This window comes from Leptodactylus fuscus, chromosome 5 (genome assembly GCF_031893055.1).
Source record: "Leptodactylus fuscus isolate aLepFus1 chromosome 5, aLepFus1.hap2, whole genome shotgun sequence".
Classification (NCBI taxonomy): domain Eukaryota; kingdom Metazoa; phylum Chordata; class Amphibia; order Anura; family Leptodactylidae; genus Leptodactylus; species Leptodactylus fuscus.
Window position 1 is genome coordinate 29694817 of NC_134269.1, and position 12275 is coordinate 29707091.

General features: G+C 44.1%; 1 protein-coding gene across 1 annotated transcript; it reads right to left on the reverse strand.

The window, feature by feature from the left end:
- Positions 1-8534: 8534 nt before the first annotated feature.
- Positions 8535-10531, reverse strand: LOC142204792 (tumor necrosis factor receptor superfamily member 23-like). Its single transcript, XM_075276116.1, has 3 exons — positions 10395-10531; positions 9762-9893; positions 8535-8620 (listed from the first exon to the last, which is right to left on the reverse strand). The coding sequence occupies exons 1-3, from the start codon at positions 10453-10455 to the stop codon at positions 8553-8555; spliced, it is 261 nt and encodes an 86-aa protein (XP_075132217.1). The 5' UTR covers positions 10456-10531; the 3' UTR covers positions 8535-8552.
- Positions 10532-12275: the final 1744 nt, after the last annotated feature.

Consider the following 12275-nt stretch of genomic DNA (forward strand, 5'->3'; position numbering starts at 1 on the left):
TACAAAGTTACATTTCATATCCCATCCCTTATACACAGTACGAAAACCTTACCCGCGCCCCTTCTTAGCTCCACCCACTGACGCACCATCTATTAGCCACTCCCCTTACACATATGAAGGAGCCCTCCAGTGTCAGAGCTGACCTTACCTCCATGTTGTCAGGCTTTGGGCCTATCTCTTGCTGGCTCAGGCCGGGCTCTGTTGCTCTTGTATTTCCCTTTCTCCAGACCGGTGTCGGCCAGAAGAGATGGCAGTTGGAACAGAACAAGGGGGCGGGGCTTATGCCTAGAGACAACACGTGCCATAGCTGACCACAGCAACCAATCAGTGCACTGCTTTTAAAACTGAATTGCAATAACGAAAGCTGCAATCTGATTGGCTATAAGGGACCACACCAGTCTGCCAATCTCCAATCGGTTTATACAGTCGGGGTAATGTGCAGGTTACTGAGTCGGCATCTCTGGGGCCCCGAGCAAAGTTATATGTGGGGGTGTCCTTATTCAGTATGTTTAGGCCACGCCTCATGATTACAGGAACTGCCCCCTATTACCAGCTCAATAAATCTGCCCAAAATAGTCTCCCTATGCTACACCCTCTACATGTTACTATAAATTACCACAAGTTGCCCCCAGGTCTGTATTCCCTGCCCCTGAGCACAGGAATAGGTTATTTTTGCTGTAGATCCCTGCACCGCTGCCATAAGCAATGTGGAGGGGACTCTGGCTTATCCCATTCACACATTGCAGAAAAAAAATGTGAATGTTGGACACTGGAGGGCGCTGTTATACAGTGATGTCAATGCAGTAAAAATATATGATTATACAGTGCAAATGTAGGCAGTCTGTTACTACACCAGATTTATCACAGTGACTGATGCTGGATGATATATCTGCTGTATCTACTCACTGTCTGGTTGGGGTTTTTAGCTCAAACTAAATACACTTAATATGCTTTTTGTACAAAAGTAACATATATGCAGCCAACAAGTTGGCAAGATTTAATGAATTGATGATAGTACAACATTCAACCCCCGGAGGACACATCAATCATCCGTTTTCATTTTTCACTTCCTATCTTCCCATGTGTGATCATGGTGATACCAAATATATATATATATATATATATATATATATATATAATTTATTTTTCATGATTTAAAGGGGTTACCCAGTTTTTAGTACTGATGGCCTAGGATAGGACCTACGTGGGTCCAACATCCAGGACCCACCACACTGTTCACCTGCCGTATACACTGTAGCAGTGAATATATATACTGCAGTACTGCCCTATTGTAGAGTACAGTATCTGAAGTCTAAGATGATTGGAGTGGGTCTAAGGCCCCTACTGATAATAAGAGGAAGGGTCACTAGTACGGCACTCAGCTGTCTCCAACATAGAAGTGAATGGAGAGACAGTGCACCTCCACAAACATCACTTACTCAGATGTCTGTATTTTTGGTCTATGTGATGTCTGTTTCTATAAGTCATAGTAGTACATATCACAACCAGTGGCGTAAATAGGAATGGCGGGGCCCCGTGGCGAACTTTTGACATGGGGCCCCCAACAGACACCGACTTCGAAGACCTTGACCGACCCCCTCCTCCGCACTCTATTATGTCCCTTAGTAAGCCCTGCACACAGTATTATGTCCATTAGTGGCCCCTGCACACAGTATTATGTCCCTTACTGGCCCCTGCACACAGTATTATGTCCATTAGTGGCCCCTGCACACAGTATTATGTCCCTTACTGGCCCCTGCACACAGTATTATCCCCCATAGTGGCACCTGCACACAGTATTATGTCCCTTACTGGCCTCTGCACACAGTATTATGCCCCATTATGTCCCCTGCACACAGTATTATCCCCCATAGTTGCACCTGCACACAGTATTATGTCCCTTACTGGCCCCTGCACACAGTATTATGCCCCATTATGTCCCCTGCACACAGTATTATCCCCCATAGTGGCCCCTGCACACAGTATTATCCCCCATAGTGGCCCTGCACACAGTATTATCCCCCATAGTGGCCCCTGCACACACTATTATGTCCCACTGTGGACACCCATAACCAATTATTATACTCTGGGGTCTTTTCAGATCCCAGAGTATAATAATCGGAGACCCGGGGGAATAAAAACAAAAAAATTACTGTTACTTACCTGTCCCCCGGCTCCTGCGCTGTTGGCCCCAGCTGCCGTCCTTCTGCAATGATGTCAGACGTCACATGACCCGGGACGCAGGCCGGGTTCATGTGACGTCAGAGACGTCAGAAAGGACGTCAGGAACGAGGCCTGGCAGGATCGCGGAGAGGTAAGTAACAGTGTTTGTTACGTTCCCTTACCTCTCCCGGTCCGCCAATCATTATACTCGGGGGTCTGCAAAGACCCCGAGTATAATGATCGTATTTGTGGGGCCCGCGGTGTCACTTACCGATCCCGGCCCAGCCAGGATCGGCAAGTGAATAGAGCCCGTAACGGCCTATTTAAAAAAAAAAACGCAGCGGTAGCGGCTGTCACCGGGCCCCCTAATGGCCCGGGCCCTGTGCCTCTAAGGTAGTTACGCCCCTGATCACAACTCACACCGATCCACTGTCCGCGTGGGAGAAGGGGCAGCATATCCTATTTTAGTCTATTTTTAGGGGTCAAGGACCTTCATTGACACAGGAATGAAAAACTATCTGTTTGTAGCAGACACAACCTGGACATCTGAGTGAAAAACATTTGGGACTTTGGAGCTTTATATGTAAAACCTCAGCGCCAATAAAGATAAATTATAACATTATGCAAGACAAACGTATGGAGTAAGTCAGAATATTAAACGGGTTGTCCAGGAAATACAGTTTTTTACCTGGAATCCAGGGTAGGTGAAAAATAATATATAAAAATACTCACCTGTCCCGGCGCTCTGGTGTCTCCCACCATTGTCCCGCAGGTCCCCTGGGCTTCTTCTGGCAGAAGTCCTCACCGCATGACCAGTGACGTATGGAAGTGATGTCCCGGGTCTTTTCTTTAGGTTGAGGACTTTTGCTGGAAGAAGCCCCGGGCATCACAGGACCAGGCAGCAGTGGGGGGCGCTGGAGCACCAGGAAAGGGTATGTTTTTTTTTTGTTTTTTTTAATCTTTGGGACAACCCCTTTAAAGGGGTAATCCACCTTTGCAGTACTATTGGCCTATGTAATATTAGATTTAAGAGAGTCCGACAGCCAGGACCCCTACAGATCATCTCTTCCAGGACAAATTGTGGCTACGGGTTTAGGTACTGCAGTGCTGTCCCATAGACTGTCCTGGAACAGCTGAACTGTGGGGAGGGTCTCTGTTGTTGGACCCCCACAAATCCACTATGAATGGCCCATTCTAAGGATAGGCTATCAACATAAAGTATATATCTCTCTTTTAAGGGGCCATTTTCACAGTGGAAAAGAAAGAGGAACTCCTCTTCATTCTCTGGCCGCTGGCTACCTGCAACGGGATGCTGATGTAAGACATTGGGATTCCGTTGCGGCTTTCCACTGCTGAATAGCCCAAGATTAATGGACCTAATCGGCGGGGAGGCACGAGCCACAGACTCCATAGCTAAATGAGCCGTGGCATCCTCAGCAAGATCGAGCAAGACGCTTACCGTATTTTTCAGCTTCCTGCTGCAATCTGGGCAGACTTTATGCTCATTCGGGGTGAAATCTAGATGTGAACAGCCCCTAACTGATCTGATGCCATAAATAAAAGAATACACTGGACACGATTGTAAAGGACCACCCCGAGGCCTCATATAAAGCACAAAGCAAAGTATTCTTTATTTCATCTCTAAAATATAGAGAAGTACTCAATCTGTATGATTTTATATAAGTCATTTTTCAACAGAAAATATCATAAACCCCCCGAAATATCTGGAACCCCCACAACATAATCCAATGATGAGGGATTATACAAATTGTCCACTAGAATTATATACAGACTAGTGCACATTACGGGACATCTGTATACAGCCTTATAGACAAGTGAAATGCTTTATACATGAGGGCGGTGCCAGGTTTAAAGTGCACTAAAGAGTTAACAGTAGTACAAGAGAAGGGGAGATCCATCTGTCAGGGACAACCGGACTCCCCAATCTACAGAGTGACTTATTGGGGAAAATGTATCCCATGCCGTATCAGTTTTATAGTGTACAAGGCATGAAAAAATTGCAAAAAGTCAGGTTATGTGCCAAAAAAACATGACTTTTTTTTCTCTTTTTGCACCCTGCCCACCACTTTTGAATATAGTGGAGGGGGATGGAGTGTGTGCAGGGGCCACTATGGGGCATAATAGTGTGTTATAGAAGGACCCTTCATGAGCTCCACATTCAATCTGACCACAGCCAGGCTGAATCTAGACAGGACTGGTGGCAGTCGGTGCTCCCATTCACTTTGGCAATCTCTGGTGTCCCCATCGAAGATAACGGAGCGCCGACCCCCAACAATCCTGCCCACATTCAGCCTAGCTGCAGTCAGGGTGACTGTGGAGCATGAGAAAGGTCCTTGTTGGACAATCCCTTTAAGCCAAGCAGCGACTTAGCCAGGAAATGCAGCCACATAAGGACGATGTTTCCTGGCCCATAAAACAGCCCCCTGAACCTGGCCTAAATCCAGATAAGACCTGTTATTATTCTCAGCCATCTAATACATGGACAGGCCGGGTCCACCACAACAAGAGATACTCTCTACTCTGGCCAAAAAGGCTTCAAACAAAGACTAATATACAATGAACATGTATCAGGTATCTACAGGGTAGGTGATAAACGTCTGACTGCGGGGGCCCACCGATCACCAGAATGAGGGTCCCGAGTCTCCCCTACAGTAAAGAAGAGTCCATGAGCCCCACTGCTTCATTCACACCAACAATAACAGAGTAGTCAGCTATTTCTGGTCAGCCCTGTGGACTTCGACTCCCCAGCGATCGGACAGCCTGCAATACCCAGAACAGCCACTACTAGGTGTGCAGCGCTGTGGTACTGAACGAACACTTGTTTTGGGTTTTTTTTTTGTACTTGCACTTTGACCACAAGGGGCCTGCAAGAAAAAACAGAGGTCATTAAAATTACTTATTTACATGTGTTATTAAAGGTATACTGTAGATACAGCAAAGAGAGTAAAACGGAAAAGGAGTATATATTACTAATAGACTGGTTGATCTGTGTCCACACATACCTGCCAACTCTCCAGGAAGCTCCAGTAGTCTCACAAATAAAAGTGCTGACCTCCTGGACTTCCAGAAGAGCAGGCAAATGTCTCTTGCTACCGGGGTAATGGTTGATTTATACGCGATGTGGGTGGTTTATGTGCTGGTCACATCTGATGGATGCAGGTTTAGGATTCATGTCACAAGAAAAGGGGCGTAGTAATGTCCAGAAGCCGTTTGGCTTAACCCTAAAATTTTCAGAGCAAGATGAACCATGACAGTAACCCATTGGACCTTGTAATGAAGGGGATGCTGTTGATATAACTATAATGAACGACCACAATGTGAACAGAGCCTAAAGAGTTGTGTAAGATTTAAAAAACATGGGTGCTTTCTTCCATAGACATCACTAACCTTGTCCATAGACTTTGTCTAGTATTGCACATATTCCATTACTGAATACCTTTCATGATCACCACCAACTCCAAACTCTTTGCATACATAAATAGGCGTCACTGAATCTGATGCAGTTGGATTTTTTTTTCTATAGGAGCGCCCATATAGTTGATTGTAATGTGTCCATACTCTTCAAGGCTATGAAGGTGACCAAGGCCAAATGCAGATGGAATACTTACAAAATAATGACGGTGATGATCGGAATAGATCTGTCATCTAGGCAACAATTTTTCTGAAGAATTAGTATTACTGTCCTTCTCTTCAATACTTTTTGGTGTGGAACTCTCATCTTTCTCCTGTATGTATAAGAGGGAGAAATTAGGTTCACTGCCATTATTCTAGGACCATGTACACACAATAAGCAGCAATAATGATGTAGCCGGCACCTCTGTCACCCACAAGGATATTTTCATGGCCTATGAATGGAGCGGGAGGTCAAGCATGCACGCTGCTCTATTCATATCCGAATAGCTCTGTAGACTTCAGTGCCCTGGATTCTTAGAGTTAAGATGGTTACAACATGTCTTGAGGTACTACTGGCTAGGATAATGAGTCCTCCAGCCTTTTCACTACTCATCAAGCACAGTGCCATATATTGTGTAGTGGCGGTGCTTGGTATTGCAGATCATTTGAATAGGACTAAGGGCTCGTTCACATCTGTGCCCGGTCTCTGTTCTGCAGGTTTCCGTTTTTTGCACAAAACTGAGCAGGAGACAGAAACCTGCAGGACTCTTTCATACCCATTCAAACGAGCCCTTAGTCCTATTCAAATGATCTGCAATACCAAGCACCGCCACTACACAATATAGGGCGCTGTGCTTGATGAGTAGTGAAAAGGCTGGAGGACTCAGTATCCTAGCCAGTAGTACCTCAAGATATGTTGTAACCATCTTAACTCTAAGAATCCAGGGCACTGAAGTCTACAGAGCTTTTCAGATATGAATGGAGCAGTGATAAGAGCAGCGCTGCGGCCCCATCCAATGCATAATTCAGAGCGGTGCTGCATGAGCTCCCATTGAGCACCTCCTGCTGTATAACCACCTGGCCATATATTGGACTCCATGATCAATGTGACAGGTTCCCCTTGAAAAAAAAAAGTGCATTAGCCTTCTGTTCACACTGACCTTGCGATGTCTGGATTTCCGAACATAACAGAAACATACAGCAGAACATCCAATGATGAAAATGATGCTGAGAGCGGAAATGATCCAAATTGTAGCTGGAAAATGAAAGAATGACATGTCCTAGTGAGGAGATAAAGTGAGCAGAACATCTTGGAATCATTATTGAATCTTAGGGTGTCTTTGTGTATTAGGTAAATGTTGGCTGAAGCTTCCGACATTGGATAGAGGATATATTGCTGACCTTAAGGGGGCATTCAGATGGGGTAAAATGGCTCAGATTCTGGCGCGACTCTACGTGAAATTTACACGGTGTCCGTGGCAATTCCATGCGGGATTGGCACCAGAATCCGCACGGTTAAAAAGCCTTCCCATAGAACTCTATTGAGAGGCTTTGTAACCGCATGGATTCTGGAGGCAATCCTGCACAGAATTTGCGCAAACACCACGTGAATTCCGCGCAGAGTCGCGCCAGAATCCAAGCCATATTACCCCATGTTAATGCCCGCAAAGACTGGAGGGGGGGGGGAGGGATTACCACCACCTTGAATGTAACCAGAGGAATATCAGCCAGACCCCCTGATGGATGCAGACTCCCTCCCCCCCCCCCCCCCACTTCCCTCTCATACATGCCGGAGATGGTCGAAGTACAGCACTCATTTCAATGCAGCAGGTGTGAACCTATCGTGTCCCCAACCTGTTTTAACAGTAGTCAGCCTATAATGTACTAGTATGGGGATGTGGATCTGATCTAGGAGTAGACCTGGCATTAAATACAGCTGACACCGGCGGGTGGCATTGATAACAGACTTATCCATAGACATGGTCAGTGGACAAGCTGAGGTCAGGGCAGGCAGAGTTTGTTCATTGCAATAACCCAGGCAAAAGTCAGGGCAGGAGGAACAGAATCAGGTACAAGAAACAGATCCGAAGTCCGGAAACAGGTAAACAGGCAGAGCACAGAGAAGAACTTCTGGAACCCACTAACAAGCTAGGAACATTTATTGCTCAGGCAATCTGTCACAAGTTCAGGAGATTGACTGGGAGCAAGGACAGAAACACAGAACCCATGATAAGGAAAGAAGAACAACGTGGTGGGCAGAGAGAGGATGGCAGCAAGAAAGAACAAGTGGCACAATATTTATTTAAAGGGGTTGTCTCATCACAAGGATGCTATCTATACTGCTAGTTTATGTGGATTTAAGACTTTTCCTAAATGCATTGCTTTATCAAAACTGCTTTGTTTGGCCGCTATCTTAATTTATTCTCACTTCATTGTTTACACCCCGTTTCTATGGCCCTTGGGATTATCTGCTTATTTGTCAAGTGATGTAGCTGCCTGCTCTCAGGGAGGGAGGGGCTGGGAGCAGCTCTGAGCTGTTTGTGTCTGATAAGTAGCGGAGCTTCTCAGATAGGGGAGGTGAGAGCTCTGAGCTCTTATCAGTCGGTTTAATAGAATTTGGCTGATAAGGGCTGAGATAGGGAGTCCGTTATCTCTGTATGTAATGCAAACTGACTCAAACCCAGCTCTGCTACATCAGCTTCATACTGTGGTAATTCATTTACAACCAATCCTGTGCAATTGAAACCCTGCCCACCAATATGCCGAGAAAAGCAGGAAGTGAAGAGAGCACAACAGCCTGCAGGTTAGTGAAGAAGCGTCATGGGAATACCCCTTTAACTCCCCTCCATTATCCCGGCTATGCCAGTGTATCCCAGACTGGTGAGCGTCCTAGATACAAGTATATTATGCCTATATATTGTTACCAGGATATAGATTGACATTTCCCGTTGCCATCTTACCTGAAAGTTGAGATGTTACGGTAACACATACAATATCAGACGTTGCATTACAGCCACGTTGTAAAACCTGTCCCTCAGGACAACTGGAAGACAAATAAGCAAGAGCTGTAGACAATGACTTGTAAGACTAATATCTCTGTCTAGGATAAGGAAGTTGTTGGAGGGATTTCTAGTAAAAGGCACAGAATGTACACATATGCAAATCTGTAACATGAGACAGAATAAGATAAGGAGAGGAGGATATTATATCTGTTTTAGGAGGATAAATATCGGTATTTCCATCTAATATAATAAATTAGGTCCCACCATTATCGATAACCATGGGTATATACTATTCTTATCACTGAGAGTGCTTACTATTGTCCATATATATATATATATATATATATATATATATATATATATATATATATATATAATCTTATATATTGTATGTCAGCATGTATATATTAGGAGAGAACTCCTGGACATTACCACCTACCTTGATCTGCATGGCAGACACTGACTGCATGGGGAATCGGGTGGGCAGTAGGTTCCCCCTTTGCACTGACATAAAGTGTTCTTAGTGATATTACATGGACATCCTGATCTGTGAAGAACTACAAAAATTAGAGTCTTGATTTTTCTGTATTCTTCTGCGGCAGGTGTATAAACTCTACATGGAAGTAGAGTCTACATGACCACCATTAAACCTACAGCCAACACCGGAGACATATATACAGTCATCATGAGGTAAATATCTCCTCTCTATATATTCTTCTAAGTAGCATTTCCCAAGTCTCAATTTTCCCCTTTAATAGTGTAAGCTTTGTAGTCCCACAGTTAGTATAAGAAGGAGGATATGTATAGGATTAGATCAAGGTTTGTGGATGAAAAAAATACGACATCCATGTCATTAAATGTGCTAAAATGATGTAGCTCAAATAATACTGCCGTATTGTGCTAAAGTAATATGGCCGTATTCTGCTTAAAGAATTCAGCTGTGTTGTGTTAAAATAATACTGCCAAATTGTACTAAATAACACTGCTATATCACTCAGGACCCAAGACTCTGAATGTATGAATTTTCATGTGCTTTAGAGTAGGTTAACAGGTTTTGCTGAAGGGATCTCTGATCAACGGGGATCTAGATGTGAGCAATTAAACATTGGTGGTCTACCCTAAGAAGACTATCAACATTAAAGTCTTGGAGAACCTCTTAAAGTAATAAAAGTTGGTACGTACCTGCCCGGCATTGTGTACAAGTGAGGCATCGATTCAGGCCATTTGGGTACTCGCTATATGTCACCCCAGGATCGCACATATGACAGATCCCTTGAGTGTAAGGTATCACACAGTCTTTCTTCACAAAGTTTCCTAAAGTGGAGAAAGCAAAAAGTTCATCAAATGATTTTAACTAGTCTAATCAGCAGAATGAAATGGGGGATCTGTTGTCAACCGTAACCTACATGGCCAGGTCAGGTCCACCAGACCAAGGGCACCTTGCAATTTCCGGTGATTCCCATGACCTCCACTGTAGGAGGGCCCTCTTAGACTGTAATTTCCTACTGTATTATAAGGTCAAATAGCGCAGGCACAAAGAGGGGGGGGGGGAGGCTCCTGCTGCAGCCAGTCATCTTACAGCCAGACATAGAACATTGAGGAGTAAATGGGAGACATAGTTGTGTTCCTGGGACACATACAGTAAATTTCTTTATATATTTCTCATCTTCTGAGACCAAATAGGATCAGTATAGGGGGGTTTTCTGGGATTGGAAGGACTTGACCATACAATGTATAGTGTATGTAGTGAAGACTACAATATAATATTTTCACTATCCAGATCTTCATAGTTGGACAATCTTACATATAACTCACCCGCAGGACATTTCAGACAGTAGATGTTTCCATTCCTATAGTACGAGGCGTTAGGCATCATAGTTTGTGTGACATATGGTTGACATGCTATACTTTTCACCTACGAAAGAGAAAATCTGGTCATGACCATAGCACCCATGTCCATGTACCTGTCTAGTTGGGTCATGTTGAACAATATTGTGCCCAAAAAGACAGGAGTTCGCCAATGTAAAGTTCCACAAAGTTTATGACTTATGTTTAGTCATGGATGAGATCTTCTGTAACCTGGGTCCACCTCATAGACATGATGGGTAAGGTGGGGAAGGTTTCCAATGACTTTAAACCTATGTGAGGTTTTACTTTAGTCCAGGATCTTAGGCCTGGCCAAACAAATGATCAAAAGCCAAAAAAGATGGGACGACATGGACAAGATTCTCTCAACAAGATATACAGTATATCAAGGATTGGAGAAAACCCATACGAGCAATGAATAGGGTAGTTTTTTTAAGAAGGACCAGACCTCTACAAGATCTATAGGGACAAACATCCCAATGACTGTATTCACATGTCAAACAACGGCCGTGTTCTATCTTTGTCCATTTTCATGGACTCCTGGACCCATCACAAATCAATGGATCCATTCACAGATGTAAAACGGATTGATGTTTGTTAAAAATGTTAAAAAACAGCCCATCAACCCCTTCCCGTCATAACATACATACTCCGGGAAAAATTTCTGAAAGAATTGTGTTTTTTTGTTTGTTTTTTTAAACATGGACCCCCTCCCCCCCAAAAAAAACCACATTCAATCAAAACATTATATGTACCCAAAATGGTGCCAAATGAAAGTCCAACTCATCATGCAAAAAATAAGCGCTCACTTGGTTATACCTACAGAAAAAGAAAGTTATGAATATTGGAAGGTGGGGAAGAAGAAAATGAAAAAAGTCTCCGAGGATTAACGTACTGACGACCCTGCGTCCTTAAAGGGTTAAAAACGGGTGCAAAACCGATGAAACTTGTCTTAATTCTGACACTTGTATTGAACTCTTTGCTGAAAAAGTAGCCATTGGCATCCAACAATCCATGTGGCAGATAAAGAAACGCAACCATATTATTTGTGATATCGTGTTGTGCGACTAAAGTCGCCACGTAACCCTAATTCGATACTTAGGATGTAGATACGAGAGGTCCGCACTACCAGATCTCCTCGCTACTAGTGATATCTCAGCGAGACACTTCAGATATGGATAGCATTGCAGGCTGGATAGATAAGACTGCCCCAGGTGACCAATATTGTAAGATCCCTCTGGATTATCCATCTACTCACCTGAATTCTTATATGCATGCTGTAAGAAATACTCACCAGATATAGCAGAACTGAGCAGCAGAGGGTCAGAGCAGAGCCCAGGCCGTATGTACACGGGTATCCCTTAGAGAGCTGCATGCTGAGCTGTGAGCAGTCCCCGCTCTACCTGCAGTCACCTCTATGGAGGAAGTTGCAAAAAAATGAATTAATTTGAATAGAACTCCAGGGAGAAAATAGCATGCACTTCCTCATAGGTAAGGGGATGTCCCATTGTCACAGTCATAGTTAAACATCATTTGTAAGTTCTTTGTGCTGACTCTTCATGTATTTCTAGTTTGTTATTAAGTCTCCTTGCAAACATCTTATTTCTAAACTCAATAACTTCATATTTGTTAATCTATCGTTGTACTCGGGTCTTCTTCCGGCGCTGGGATCAAACTTCTAGGCCTTGGGCAGCCAACTGCACATGCCCGCCTGCCACAAAAAAATGCTTGCTTACAATACTGTGTAAGTGGCCATTTTCTTGTGGCCGGCGGACATGCGCAGTTGGCTTTGGCCGAGGCCTAGAAGTTTGAAGCCACCGCTGGAAGAAG